Source organism: Ambystoma mexicanum, chromosome 11, assembly GCF_040938575.1.
Source record: "Ambystoma mexicanum isolate Mex_15411 chromosome 11, UKY_AmexF1_1, whole genome shotgun sequence".
In the NCBI taxonomy this organism is placed as follows: domain Eukaryota; kingdom Metazoa; phylum Chordata; class Amphibia; order Caudata; family Ambystomatidae; genus Ambystoma; species Ambystoma mexicanum.
Genome location: NC_090934.1, coordinates 1,185,899,457 through 1,185,911,539, shown reverse-complemented (window position 1 = coordinate 1,185,911,539; position 12,083 = coordinate 1,185,899,457). Strand labels below are relative to the sequence as shown.

Below are 12,083 nucleotides of genomic sequence, written 5' to 3'. Positions count from 1 at the left end.
TGCCTGGTTTATATATGTGATGAAATGAAAATACTGGAATTGTTCACATATCATTCCTAGAAAAATGCTAGAAGATAAAAAGTTTGGCTTCATTACAGTTTCTCCTCCATTTGGGAGAAAATAAGGATATTTACATTTTGTTTATTACAAGAAGTATTACTTAAGTAGATGTGGTTAACACTGCTCTAGAACGTTTGCTGTATAGCTCATTACAAATTGCAGCCATATACTAAGAAACCATTGTTTTGTAAATATTTCATTAAACAAAACATAATAATTATATTCAATTTAAATAGGATGATGTTGTCCTACAGAGCAAAAGTATAATCTTAAACTGCAGAAAATTTCAATATGAAGACGGCTGAAATAATCACATAACCAGATTAAGGTAAAATTATTTGGAGTCTCTTTATTGAGCTACCTTCTCGGCTGCATGAAACGTTACTGGATTGGTTGTACAATCCCAGACCAGGAAATAAAAAGCACCCCGCTTGCAAACTAAAGACGCGAAGCTCAGCATTCAACTTATTATCTAAACATGCTACGTTCCAGCAAATTGAAGACCCAGCGCATCACATGCAGCATAGAGTTGACTCATACCTCTCCTGCGGGCAAGACTATGGTTGTCACGAAACTGGAACATTTCTGGTTGCAAGAAATTCAGAAATGTATATTCCATTTCTGACACACCTATGAAAAGTGGCTTGTGAATGAGCAAAACATTGGCAAAATGTGGTCTTGTAGAGAACATGATGTGGAGGCCATAGAGGAGCAAGGTACTAACATTCAAGTCTTTATTACTTCTACAGTTCTTTGGCTGTCCCTGCAGATAAATTTGGGTTGTTGCATCTTTCAAATGGGAATTCCTGCGATTTACATTTTCACTGTAACCACGAAAAGTAGTCTCCGCTTTACCTCCCCTTTCCAAAATGTACTAATCAGTGCAACAAAAAAGGCCTTAACCAAACAGACATATAGACATATCTTTTTTCTAAACCAATTTATAAAAAAAAAAGAATCCTATATCTATATATAAATAATGTTTTCAGTTCAATATTTGACTAGAGATCCCAGAGTCTTTTGCAGGTTTTCCGCTAGCCTGTTGTACTACCGACTGCTTTCCGTGAGAAATGTATTTATTGATTAGGTATATTCATATGAATGAAAAAGAGCACTGTCCATACAAGTTAACTGAGGTAGGTGCATACTATGGTTTCCACAAAGTAGAAATATGTCTTGTGAAATGTCAATAGTTTGTGACTTTCCAGACAGTGTTTTTTATATGAAATCTCGCCACTAGTATCAGAGTTTAAGATTTCTTTTGTCTAAAGGTTTCTTACACATGTGGCAAAATGCACTCTAGTGAGATTGGCAAGGCTATCAATGCAGGAAATTGATAGAGACGTACTGGGATATTGAGCTGTACACCTGTGAAACAAATGGTTAGTCACAAACAGTCTGGTATCAAATGCCGAAAGGTGTTGGGTGGAGGAGGATTTGCTGAGCGTGGAAGGGAGTGGGACCGTTGCTTAAATTACCATATGGTGAAGGGGACAAGATCCCTTGAAATGTGAAAAAATCTTGTGGAAGTACAGAGACACTAAAGTCCCTGCATTTATCATGGGTAACAATGAAATGGTCTATCGTTGCTCAAGCCTGAGCACTTGTATCGAGAAAAGCTAGGCCCAGAGAGAAACATCTCAAAAAGACACAATTTGCTGGAATTCAGCTGTGTGGTACAAATTGCATTAATGCTGTTACCTTAAAAAAAAAAGTGGCAGTAACAGAATTCCCACCCTTTTTTTACTGCACCGGCAAACTCGTAATGAATCTCAGTGTGCTTAGTGACACAAATTCCTTGATTACACTTGCAGATGTCTGGAGCCACATGTTATTTCTACAGTCTTTCACCTTGTATACTGCGACAGTTAATACTTCGGTTCTTCTATAATATATCTGTTCTTCTGATGCCAATGCACACTCTGTGATGTATTTTGGATCTGATATTGAGGAACAATGCTGAAGGTCTAACATATAAGCATTCTCTTCTCCTTTTTTGACTCTACTGACTTCCATGGCATCATATAAATGGAAAGGTCCTCTCTTCCCTAATTTGGAATCTGTTCTCTCTCATCTTACTCTACTTCAGTTCTGCATCTGTTCTTCAGTATTAAATTCTCCCACGCACCTATTCTGGCATGCACAGCATCTCAGTTCTCCATCAAGTGTCCACCACCTTAGAGGAGAACATTTCTGTTACAACGGTGACATCTCCTTACAATTGTAGTGGTTTATTTGGTGGTCGGTCTCATTTTTACATAAACGGAGCCCTCTCCAAAACACTTGTCTGTATTCAGCCGAGCGCTTTGGAAGAAAAATTTCATCTGATAGAACAGCCATCTGGTTCAAGGAAGTCTCTTAATTGACAGTTGAGCCAGGGTGTGTGTCTCAAAGTCCTTTTCATGCATGCGCATACTTTAACTAGGAAAACCATTCCTCACCTCACACGTATTCCTGGAGGTAAGAACCCGCCCCCTGAGGTTTTGGCCACTCATCTGATCGGGTTCTATCTACTTTGAGCGACCGTAGATGGGAGATCCTCCTCCCCCTATAGTAGACAGCAGGCTCGGAAGAGAAGCATCCCACCCTCAGAGGACAGGTCCAGAGAGACACTCTCGTTAGCCGAAATGAAGATGACCGATCCACGGCGCAGGCTCATGTCAGAGAGGGCAGAGGTGGATGTGGCTGTAGCTTCACCCTGAATCACCAAAACGATGCTGGCAGAGTCGATGGATGCAACAATGTACTTCTTAGTGGAGGCAGGCACCTGGAGCAAGAAAGAACCATTAATCAACATCTGCAGTTATTTGCCTTTTGTAACGAAGCAGACAGCACAAAATTTATATCTAAGGGAATTATCAGGTTATGGAGCACATTTATTTTCTGAGGCTAAAGGAAAAAGATTTGATCACTGTCATATAAAAGAATGTTTAGATTCCAACAGTGAGTGCAAGACAGATGGAAATATATAAACTGGAGTGATAATGCTTCTTCTGACCATCATCACAGTTGTGGGGCTCAAAGCTGCCCCGATGAAAACCATGGCAAGTAGCATGGCCCAGTAAACGAGAAAGTAGTGCAATGAGAAAGAACAGCCAATGTGAGCGTGTCCAGGTGAAGGATAGAAAGGCCAGCTTAGGCACTGCACGTCAAGCACTGGCTTGTTGAAGGGAAATGGTGGATAAGGGTGTGATGGTGCTGCTGGAGGAAGAGTGGAGTTGTGCCCTGTAATGGAGCAGGGAACATGTGTGCTTCATTGGGCTATAATAACTAGGTGCCTAAAATGTTGCTAAGTTTCTTAGAATGTGCTGGGATTGTACAAATCAGAATTGCCAAACTGAGATCGTCCAGCTATGAGTGTATTAGGGTTTTTCTAACTGGGAGTACACTGGCCTGATAAACTCTTGTTAGAAACTGGGTTTGTCAAGAGGGGAGTTTAGTGGGATTAAAATGAGGAAGCGGTTCTCAAATCTTGAGGTTGTCATAGCTTAATATCAATAGTCTTCAGGATCATAATGGCACCCAAAGTCATGAAGGTTCCTCACGGAAACCCAGGCCTTAGGCAGCGTGCATCATATCCAGGATTGCCATCTATGCCTTTCGGCATCATACTGCCACTGGTGGTGCGGCTTGGAATTTGGACCTCTGTAGAGGCTGGGCTTTGGAAGGAGATTTTGGAAGTGGTTCTAGCAGAAAGATGTCTGTCATCTAGATTTCTTTCCTTGAGGTATCATGGTTGTGTTGTGTGTTGTACTACCTCAAAATGAGCACTTCTCCATAGCACACTTCCATGTGAAATGGCTTAGTAGTTAAACGGCTAGTAGCAGGATTGAGGCAGAAACTCTTCTCCATGCTTAGTTGTAGCAGGACTACGGCTTACAGTGTCAAGAGACCTTTTCAGGGAATGCGCACTATAAAACTGCTATCACTAACTCTTACTTTGCATCTTGACTGATGTCTCGGAACATCCGCTCAGGGTCCATCCATGGTCTTGAGGGGAGGGAATGGAATGGGGAGTTCTACCTCAGAGGCGTAGGCAGGGTAGGGCCTGAGGAGCAAGGCCCACCCAAAATCTGTAAATGCCCACTCAGCAGCACTGTGTGGGCATTTACAGATATTTTTGTCAGTGCAGTGGGTCCAACTACATTAGCTTCAGGCCCAATTTGCTAGACAATCCTGGCTACGCCTCTGTTCTGCCTCATGTTTCTAACGCTAGCGGATAAGGATTCCTATGAATACTATGCTTATTTCTGGATTTGTTGCAAAGCCGACAATGTTTAAGGGGAAATGTGTCCTTTTCTTTGGAGAAAGTGATGCTGGTTAATATAAATCCCGATACATTGCAACATCAGTGCAGGGTATTGATGGACCTTACACATGCTACTGTGAGAAACCTGAAGTTGTCTCCCTAGCTAGTCCCCGGGGATCTGTCATCCAGGTGGCCAGGACACAGCCATTGCTATTGGATCCAGTCCCTGGGGGTGGACCAGTGAGGGAGGATCCCCTGGATGGGGGTCCTCGGGGAGTTGGAGACCGCTGGGTGAGACGTGGTATCTCCCTTCTTTCAACACCTTTTCCCCATCCTACCACGTAGGACATTCAAAAACACACCCCCACCCCCTTTTCCGACACAAATATTTTGCACGACACACAAGAGAACGGACTAATATCAGAGCCGTTTACCTGACATGTCCCAATACAAGGGTCAGGCAAAGTCAGGCAATTGATCATAATCACACACACCGGACAGCCCTTTCCCTCCCCCACAGGGATAAAACGTGGAGCAAAACAGCACAGTACGAGCAAGGCAGACCGTACGATGAGACAGCTATCCAGACCCAGTAGTTTAAGAGGAGAAAGGCAGTGAATATCGAAAGGCTGACAAGGAGAGACACAACTTTGCCTTTTTCGTCGCAGACCTGCAAAACCTCCGCAGCAGGAATCATAATACCGAGGACAATAGCCCAAGTGTGCTGCAACAGATGTCAACGGTACACAGAGCGTGTCGATGCGGATAAGCGGGACTGGGGGAAACTCCTGCTACCGTGGTACCAACCTTCTTTTTTTGCCATTTCTTCTTGGAAAGGTCTTTCCTGAGATTTACTCTGCACGCCAAACCAGGTTTTGTCCCTTTGTTCGCTTTGCCTTTGGTGGGATTCATGAGTGAAGCCCGCCTCTGGCTCCAGGGTGCCTGGGGTGGGCAGGAAGTGAGGGAGGTGCCCTAAACTCCCTGTGCTTAGTCTCCTAGTCTCCTAGGAGATCCAAATGCACTCTGTAGTGATTAGCTGGCTGACTGGCCGGCAAGGACAGCCACCCTGCTGGGTGACTGACAGCTAGGCTGGAATTAATGGGAGAGAACTGAATAAAAGGCAAGGCTTTTGACTTGGAAGGCAGAGTCGGCCACTGGACGAAGGAAACGAAGAAGAACTTGAAGAGGACGCCTGCTGCAACCCCTGGACTGTTGGCTTGCCTGGCGATGCCCTGCTGTTGTGTGAAACTCAAATTCGTATCGACAGAAGGCCCTGCAAGGACAACTTCTCCCCTTGAGTTGGTGGGACCAATCAACTCCAAAGTAAGCCACCTGGACATTCTCTCTGAGCTTGTTGCATTTCCACAGAGTTGCTCCTGGAAACTGAAACGCCAGGCAGAGGAACACCAGTTTGTGTGCGTTGCTTTTAAGTTGGCCAAGAGCTCCAGGAAGATCCTCCGGCCTCACAGGAAGCAGGACTGACCGAGACCCCAGAAACAAGGAAAATCCATCTCGACAGCCAGAAACCGCGGTGTTGCTATTTACGATAGTTGTGAGGAGCTGAAACACCGTAGTGCCACTTGTTTGAAGATTACCGGTTAACCGTCCCATTGCAGTGCAAGAGTCCCCAGAAGTCCTCCCTCTTGTCCCCACGACTGAGGCCCAGGAACAGTGAAATCTGCAGAGCTGCACAGGAACAGAAGTCAGCTGCTGCACTTTTCCTTCAATCAAAAGGTACTGTAAAGTGTGAGAGAATTTACCTCTTGTTGTGTAACTACACTTGTTCTCTGTTGGTGAGACTTCTTGTTGTTGCTCTGTAAAATTGCTGATAGCTTCTTTACCTCACAAGTTTAAACAGCTCCTGGCCCTACTTTGAATTCTTCTTTCTACAAACACTTTTAAACATTGTGCAAGACTTTGACTTACCTCTGAGAAGTGCTTCAGTTTCACCTAGACTTTTGCTCAAATTGAATTTGGCTTACCCTGGCTCCCTGAATGACTCTTCTTCCCTCTGTGAATGTGTTTGGTCTTCCTTCCAGGAAAGGGTTAACTAACGTTGCATTGGGGGATTTACAAAAGTACTTACCTGCTTTGAGAATATTGTTATGTCATATTAATCTTCCCCTTTGACAACCTCTAAAAGGGTGTTTTGAAGTGTATTTGAGTGTTACTGTTATATTGCTCCCTTCTGAAGAAGGCGTATTCTAACTGACTGATAAATAAATTAATAATTGTTTATTCAAGAAACCCTGTGTGTGTTTATTTGAATACTTGTCACTGTGAATCTCTGTGTAACTCCCCTACAGCTCACATTGACCCCTCTTGAGATAAGCCTGGCTGCTAAACACGCTACCAACCTGTGTAGTACAAGCTTATACCAAAGGTTGGGCTCCTATTGCCAGGAGGTCAGGGTTGTTATAGTGCACCCAAAGGGTTCTGCATACAATCGTGCCTAACAGCCGCCAAGTTAGGTCAAAGTGGTCATACAGGAAGTCAAGCATAATCCCCGTACAATCGAAAGCCTTTGACCTAAGAACTATAAAGAAAGTAAGGGAAGTGAATCCCACTAACATTGAAAGTAAATGTGAAGTTGACAAGGGTGAACCCAGAAGAGGGATGCTAACGAGAAGGGGACAAAGTCTAAAGTCCCAAGATACAGTGTGTTGACAAAGGTGACCCCGACCGAGGGATGTCCACGGGAACTGTTTAAAAAGACATTAGGATTGGTGAATAAAGGACAAGACATCATGAACCCGGAGGAGGGATGCTAACGAGAAGGGGACAAAGTCTAAAGTCCCAAGGTACAGTGTTTTGACAAAGGTGACCCCGACCGAGGGATGTCCACAGGAACTGTTTAAAAAGACATTAGGATTGGTGAATAAAGGACAAGCCATCGTGAACCCAGAGGAGGGAGGCTGAAAGTAAAGAGGGGTCAGCGCCCGGAAGAGGGGGATCCAGGGGTGAAGAATCCTCACACAAAGTAAAACCAGGAAACAAACTTTCATTTTGTTGAAGGAACCTTTTGTTTTGTTATTGAAAGTGTCAGGTCCTCAAAGGCAAGAGACTTTCAAGTGAAACAAGACTTGGCCATCCACGGCCATGATTGTCGTCTCGTGCTGGGGAAAGCTTGAGAGTTTACTGTGCTTCAAGATTCCACTTTACCCTGTGCTCAAAACGTGGGGAATGGAGATCCAAGCTTCTGCATCCTGACGTATTATTTGTGAACACTTCTTTCTTTTCTTGAAAACCCTCCCACACCCTTTTTGTATTAGCTGGAAGGTTTGGCAATAGGTTTCTTAGTATAGGCCCTTTTTATTTGACACGCCACTAGGACTGCCTTATTTTCATTTGATGGTCGACGCTTGCTCCCATCTTAGATTTAGGTTTAGATTAGGCATTTTACCAACCTGTATACAGTTTAATAAGCACCCTTGAAATGTGATCACTTGTGTCTGTCTTTACTGGATCCACCATGAGTTCCTTAAAATACGTACAGTATGATGGCGGAGGTATAGAAACTAAAAAGTTAGAAAGCTCTTTTGAAGGTTGCGGCAACCACTCACAGATATATAATTTGAGAGACTTTAGTGTTAAATCCAATTAATGCCAAAATTGTGGAGAACTGAAACGGGATGAAGAGTTCATTGAAACCTGTTGGTTCAATTTACATTTAAAGTTCATTTGCTTCACATAGGTCCAGGATGGGGGTTATTTTGGGAAGTTTGACAACATTTACCCTTTGATGACATTAGCTCATCCTGTTCTTGATAATTATTCAGTCTTTTTGGCTATCTTTCTTCAGATGTGGCATCGGCCAGACATTTGCTGAAACTTTGTGCAACACATTTTGCTCCAATTCAAAATTTGTGGCAGGGACCTCGTACATTTGCACTCCGGTGTAGCAAGATCCAAGCGGACAAATGTTTGTCATTTGCATGACAGAATGCAAATGTGCAGGCAAAAGGCAGAGCACACGCATGTACGCTGCCTTTTGCCCTGCACATTTGCACTCTGCTGTGCAAATGAGTAAACGCTGCCTACCATGCTCACATGGCAAGCATCGGTTACAATTAAATGCTGCCTGCCATGCGAGCCTGGTAGGCAGAGTTTAGTGTGGCAGAAAGTGTCTACAATGCATCCCTACGGGGTCTGCCAGTTTTATGCTGGGATATAAATCCAGCTGACTCCTTAGGGATCTACAGCATTTCCACCGGCATGAAAATGCATGATGGTGCAAATGCTGGAGCATTTGTATGGCGGATAGGAAGGAAGGTGGCAGAAACGTAAGTTGCATAACGCCCCTCCTCTCTGCCTGCATATTATTGAAAATGGGCGTGACGTTAATGGAAGGCTTCTACGCCTTCCATTAACATTATGCCCTTATGGAACATGAGCTCCTCTGTGATTTGCAGGAGGGTACCAAGTAGCTTTTCCATATCTCACCTGATTTAATGCTGAGACAAACTGCATAGTGTATAAAAGTCCCCTGCCTGTGTTTGAGGATGGTAGATGGGATGTTTAATGGGGCTACATGCAGCCACCCATGCCGTGATGCTGGATCCGGAGGCATTTCATTGGGTTTCTATCTCCTTAGGGCTGTGGCAGGAGATATTTGCGGAGACACCCTTCCCAGTTAACTTCCCCTTCAAGATGTCTTCTAGCCAATGCAGAGATTCTAAGACCAGGGCTTAGCCAACTTAACCCCATCAAAAGGTTGCCACCCAAAACAGGGAAAGGAAATGGTAGACTGGCTGGACTGGCGGCATTCCACAGAGTGGTGTTGCTGCGGGAGGAAACTTTGTGCAGACCTGGTTCAATCTGCAGCAGTGGAATCCAAATAAAAATGGCAGACAAGCCTAAAGAAGGCTAAGTCTGCAAAGCCGGGTAACTATGCACCTCCTACGTAAACAGAGGTACAGCTTTTTGCTGACCCTCACCGCACCAAACCTCAGCCTACACTCATTACTGTACACAGGTGCAAGCTCTCATACAAAGGGCAGACCTTCGGAAGGTGCTAGAGCCTGATAAACACCAAATGGTGTCTGTGGAGTAAGGTGATCGAAAGGAGTCAGAGGTTGAGAGGTAGAGGCGATTGATTGAAATAAAGCTGCGGCAGAAGGAGGAGGTTGGAGGGAGTAGGCAGAAGAGATTGTAATGTATCAGAAGTGGGTGCTTGGAGGCAGAAGGCCAGCAGAGGTTGGAGCAGAGCAGGAGATTGGAGGATAAAGAACCAGAGAAGGAGGAGAAAGGATAGCAGCTATTGGAAGGAAACAAGAAGTGGAGGTTGGAGAGATTTCAGCAAGTTAAAGAAAACATCAGAAGGTTGTTGGAGGAGAGAGACAGGAGTCAGAAGAGGATGGAGAATAATAACAGGAGGAGGTTGCAGGTGCTTTAAAATAGGGAAAGGAGATCGGAAGGAGTCTATAAGAGGATGGTTATGGAGATATGCAGAAAGGGAGTACAGTGAAAGGAAATGTCAGAGGAACCTCGGAAGGAGAGCGTGATGAGGATCAAGAGAAGGCTTGCTCAACCACGAAAAAGGCATGTGGCAGAGCATTAAGGAGGTGGGGAGAGACAGGTTGAAGAAGAGAAGGCAAAAGGTGGAGGAAACCATCTGAAGAAGAGAAGGCAAAAGGTGCAGGAAACCATCCCCTAGACACAAGAAAGTGATGGTCCATAGACAAAAAAAGTGAGGACGCGATAGTGCCAGGACCATGAACCCAGTGGTGCCGAGAGAATAGGGAGCTTCACCTGACTGCCAGCCTCTTGGTGGATGTTCTGAGGTTTTGTACACTAATTCCGTACCCCAACTTCTGCCTTTAGTCAAACATAAAGTTAAGGTACATGTGGTGCTCAAATAAATCGGCAGAGTGGATTCTTTAGCGAGTTGACAATTCCCCATATTGGCATGCGGAGGAAGTGGTCCGGCCGCAACCAATGTGTCTTGCAAAGTGTGGATGTGGAGGGATCATACCGGCTCACTATCCTTACAGAGATTTAGCACAGAGGCAATACTGTGAAACAATGGCCTCAAGGACTTTTATTCCCAGAGAGATTTTCTTTGGCTCCCACGATCCAGGACAGAAGCAACAAACAAGTCACAGTGAAGTGAATACCTTCTGCAACCCTGCTGGTTTAGCAAGTCATGGAGGAAGAATGTTTGAATATTATCAGAAAGAGCAAGCAAAGGAAAAATGGTGTATTTTGCGTGCCAGAGCTTGTACCGCAGCACTATCCGTGGTAGACCACAATGATCACAGAAAGTCACAGAGCCACGTACCCTCAAGCAAGAAATTCCATGACGGCCCTGCACATAGTGGATGCCTTTGAAACCTCACCAGCAGTCATTGCTGGCAATGGAGCCATCAAGTAATAAATCAGTACCATGCTTTTGCTCACAATCTAATAATGAGAGGAATTAAGTATTCCCTAGGGAATAACCAATCAGTGCCGAAAGTACACACAAACAAGAGAAAGAGCCTATGAAAACAACAATAAAAAAAGAAGCCTAGCCTAGGTACTACAAAAAGGGCTGGAGACAGTTCAGTAAAAGGGGGAAACCCAGACAAAGCAAACTGCAAGTACGCTCTCTTGACAGAAGGCAAGGTTCCTGGAATGAGGAAAGGAATACTGCCTGGAGGAAGGCAGTGTAAAGGCATAAAAGGATCGGAGAAGCCAGGCTGGAATTGGTTGAGGCCTGGAGACCCTAGAGAGAGAGGTGATGACCAGGGCGAAAACCTTGGCAGAATTAGTAGGCCAAAACCTATGGCTTACCACCAATGACCTCAGGGCAAAAAGCAGAGGACCCGACACGTGGCAAGAGACACAATACACAGGTGCCTTAAAAGGACTAATGAGGGAGGATGAAATAACATTACTGATGATGTGAAACGTGAAAGACCCAAAGTCCCGAAGAGATTTACTGAATCCAGAGAAACCTAAGCTCTACAAGAAACCTGTTGTGAAGTATGAGAAACCTAACAGACCAGCTCCGAATCCTGAAAATTAGCAAGTCTGGAAGAGACCTATTGTAAATATAACGTCTAGGAGGTAACTACAGAGAAACGTAAGCAACCCAAGGTCCAGGAAAGACCTGATGAGAAGAATAAGCAACCTAAGGTCTTAAAGAGACCCATTGGGAAAGCAGAAGAAAACCAAGGTCTGGGTGAGACCTTTTGTGAAGCCAGAGGACGTCCAGGTCTGGGATAGTCCTCCTGTGAAAGCTAAAAACAAAAGAATTGAAAAGCACTGAAACGAAACTTATGGGGCTAGGATAAAGCCTGAACTAAGTAGCTTGAAAATCATACAAGACGTTGTCAGAGACATAGCGACAGGTAGAACACCCAGGGAGGCCTAGCCTTTTAGTACCTTTGAAAAGTGCCTTTATAGGAAAACCTCTTTCTATTTCTGTTATATTAGGGTGAGATTTTGAAGATTAGGTTTTTATAACTCTTGTGTTGGCCAAGTCTTCCGACATGTGTGTTCTAGTTTAGGGTAGGCCTTAGGCCAAGGACCAACTAAGACTAGTGTTATGACTGTTTTTTTGAAGTCCAACTAAGGGCTTAAGTGTTCGAAATTGAGAGGAGCTAAGAGCTAGTTCGCTCCTGCTTGTAGCCTTGAAGAGCCTGGTTGGCTTGACACCACCAGATATCAGGAGCTACGTTTGGCTCCCCAGGCCAATTGATGCAGGAAAAACACATGTACATTTGGGACAATCTCTAAATAAACATTAGGACACATCTATATGACATTTAAAGCATAAGCGATCGTAAAT

General features: G+C 44.4%; 1 protein-coding gene across 1 annotated transcript in view; it reads right to left on the bottom strand.

The window, feature by feature from the left end:
- Positions 1-389: 389 nt before the first annotated feature.
- The window catches only part of MPI (mannose phosphate isomerase), a 404,206-nt gene continuing 392,512 nt past the window's right edge, over positions 390-12,083 (bottom strand). The window contains exon 8 of the mRNA XM_069624514.1: positions 390-2,827. Coding sequence (XP_069480615.1) covers positions 2,609-2,827 — 219 coding nt within the window. The 3' untranslated portion in view covers positions 390-2,608. The remainder of the gene's footprint in view (positions 2,828-12,083) is intronic.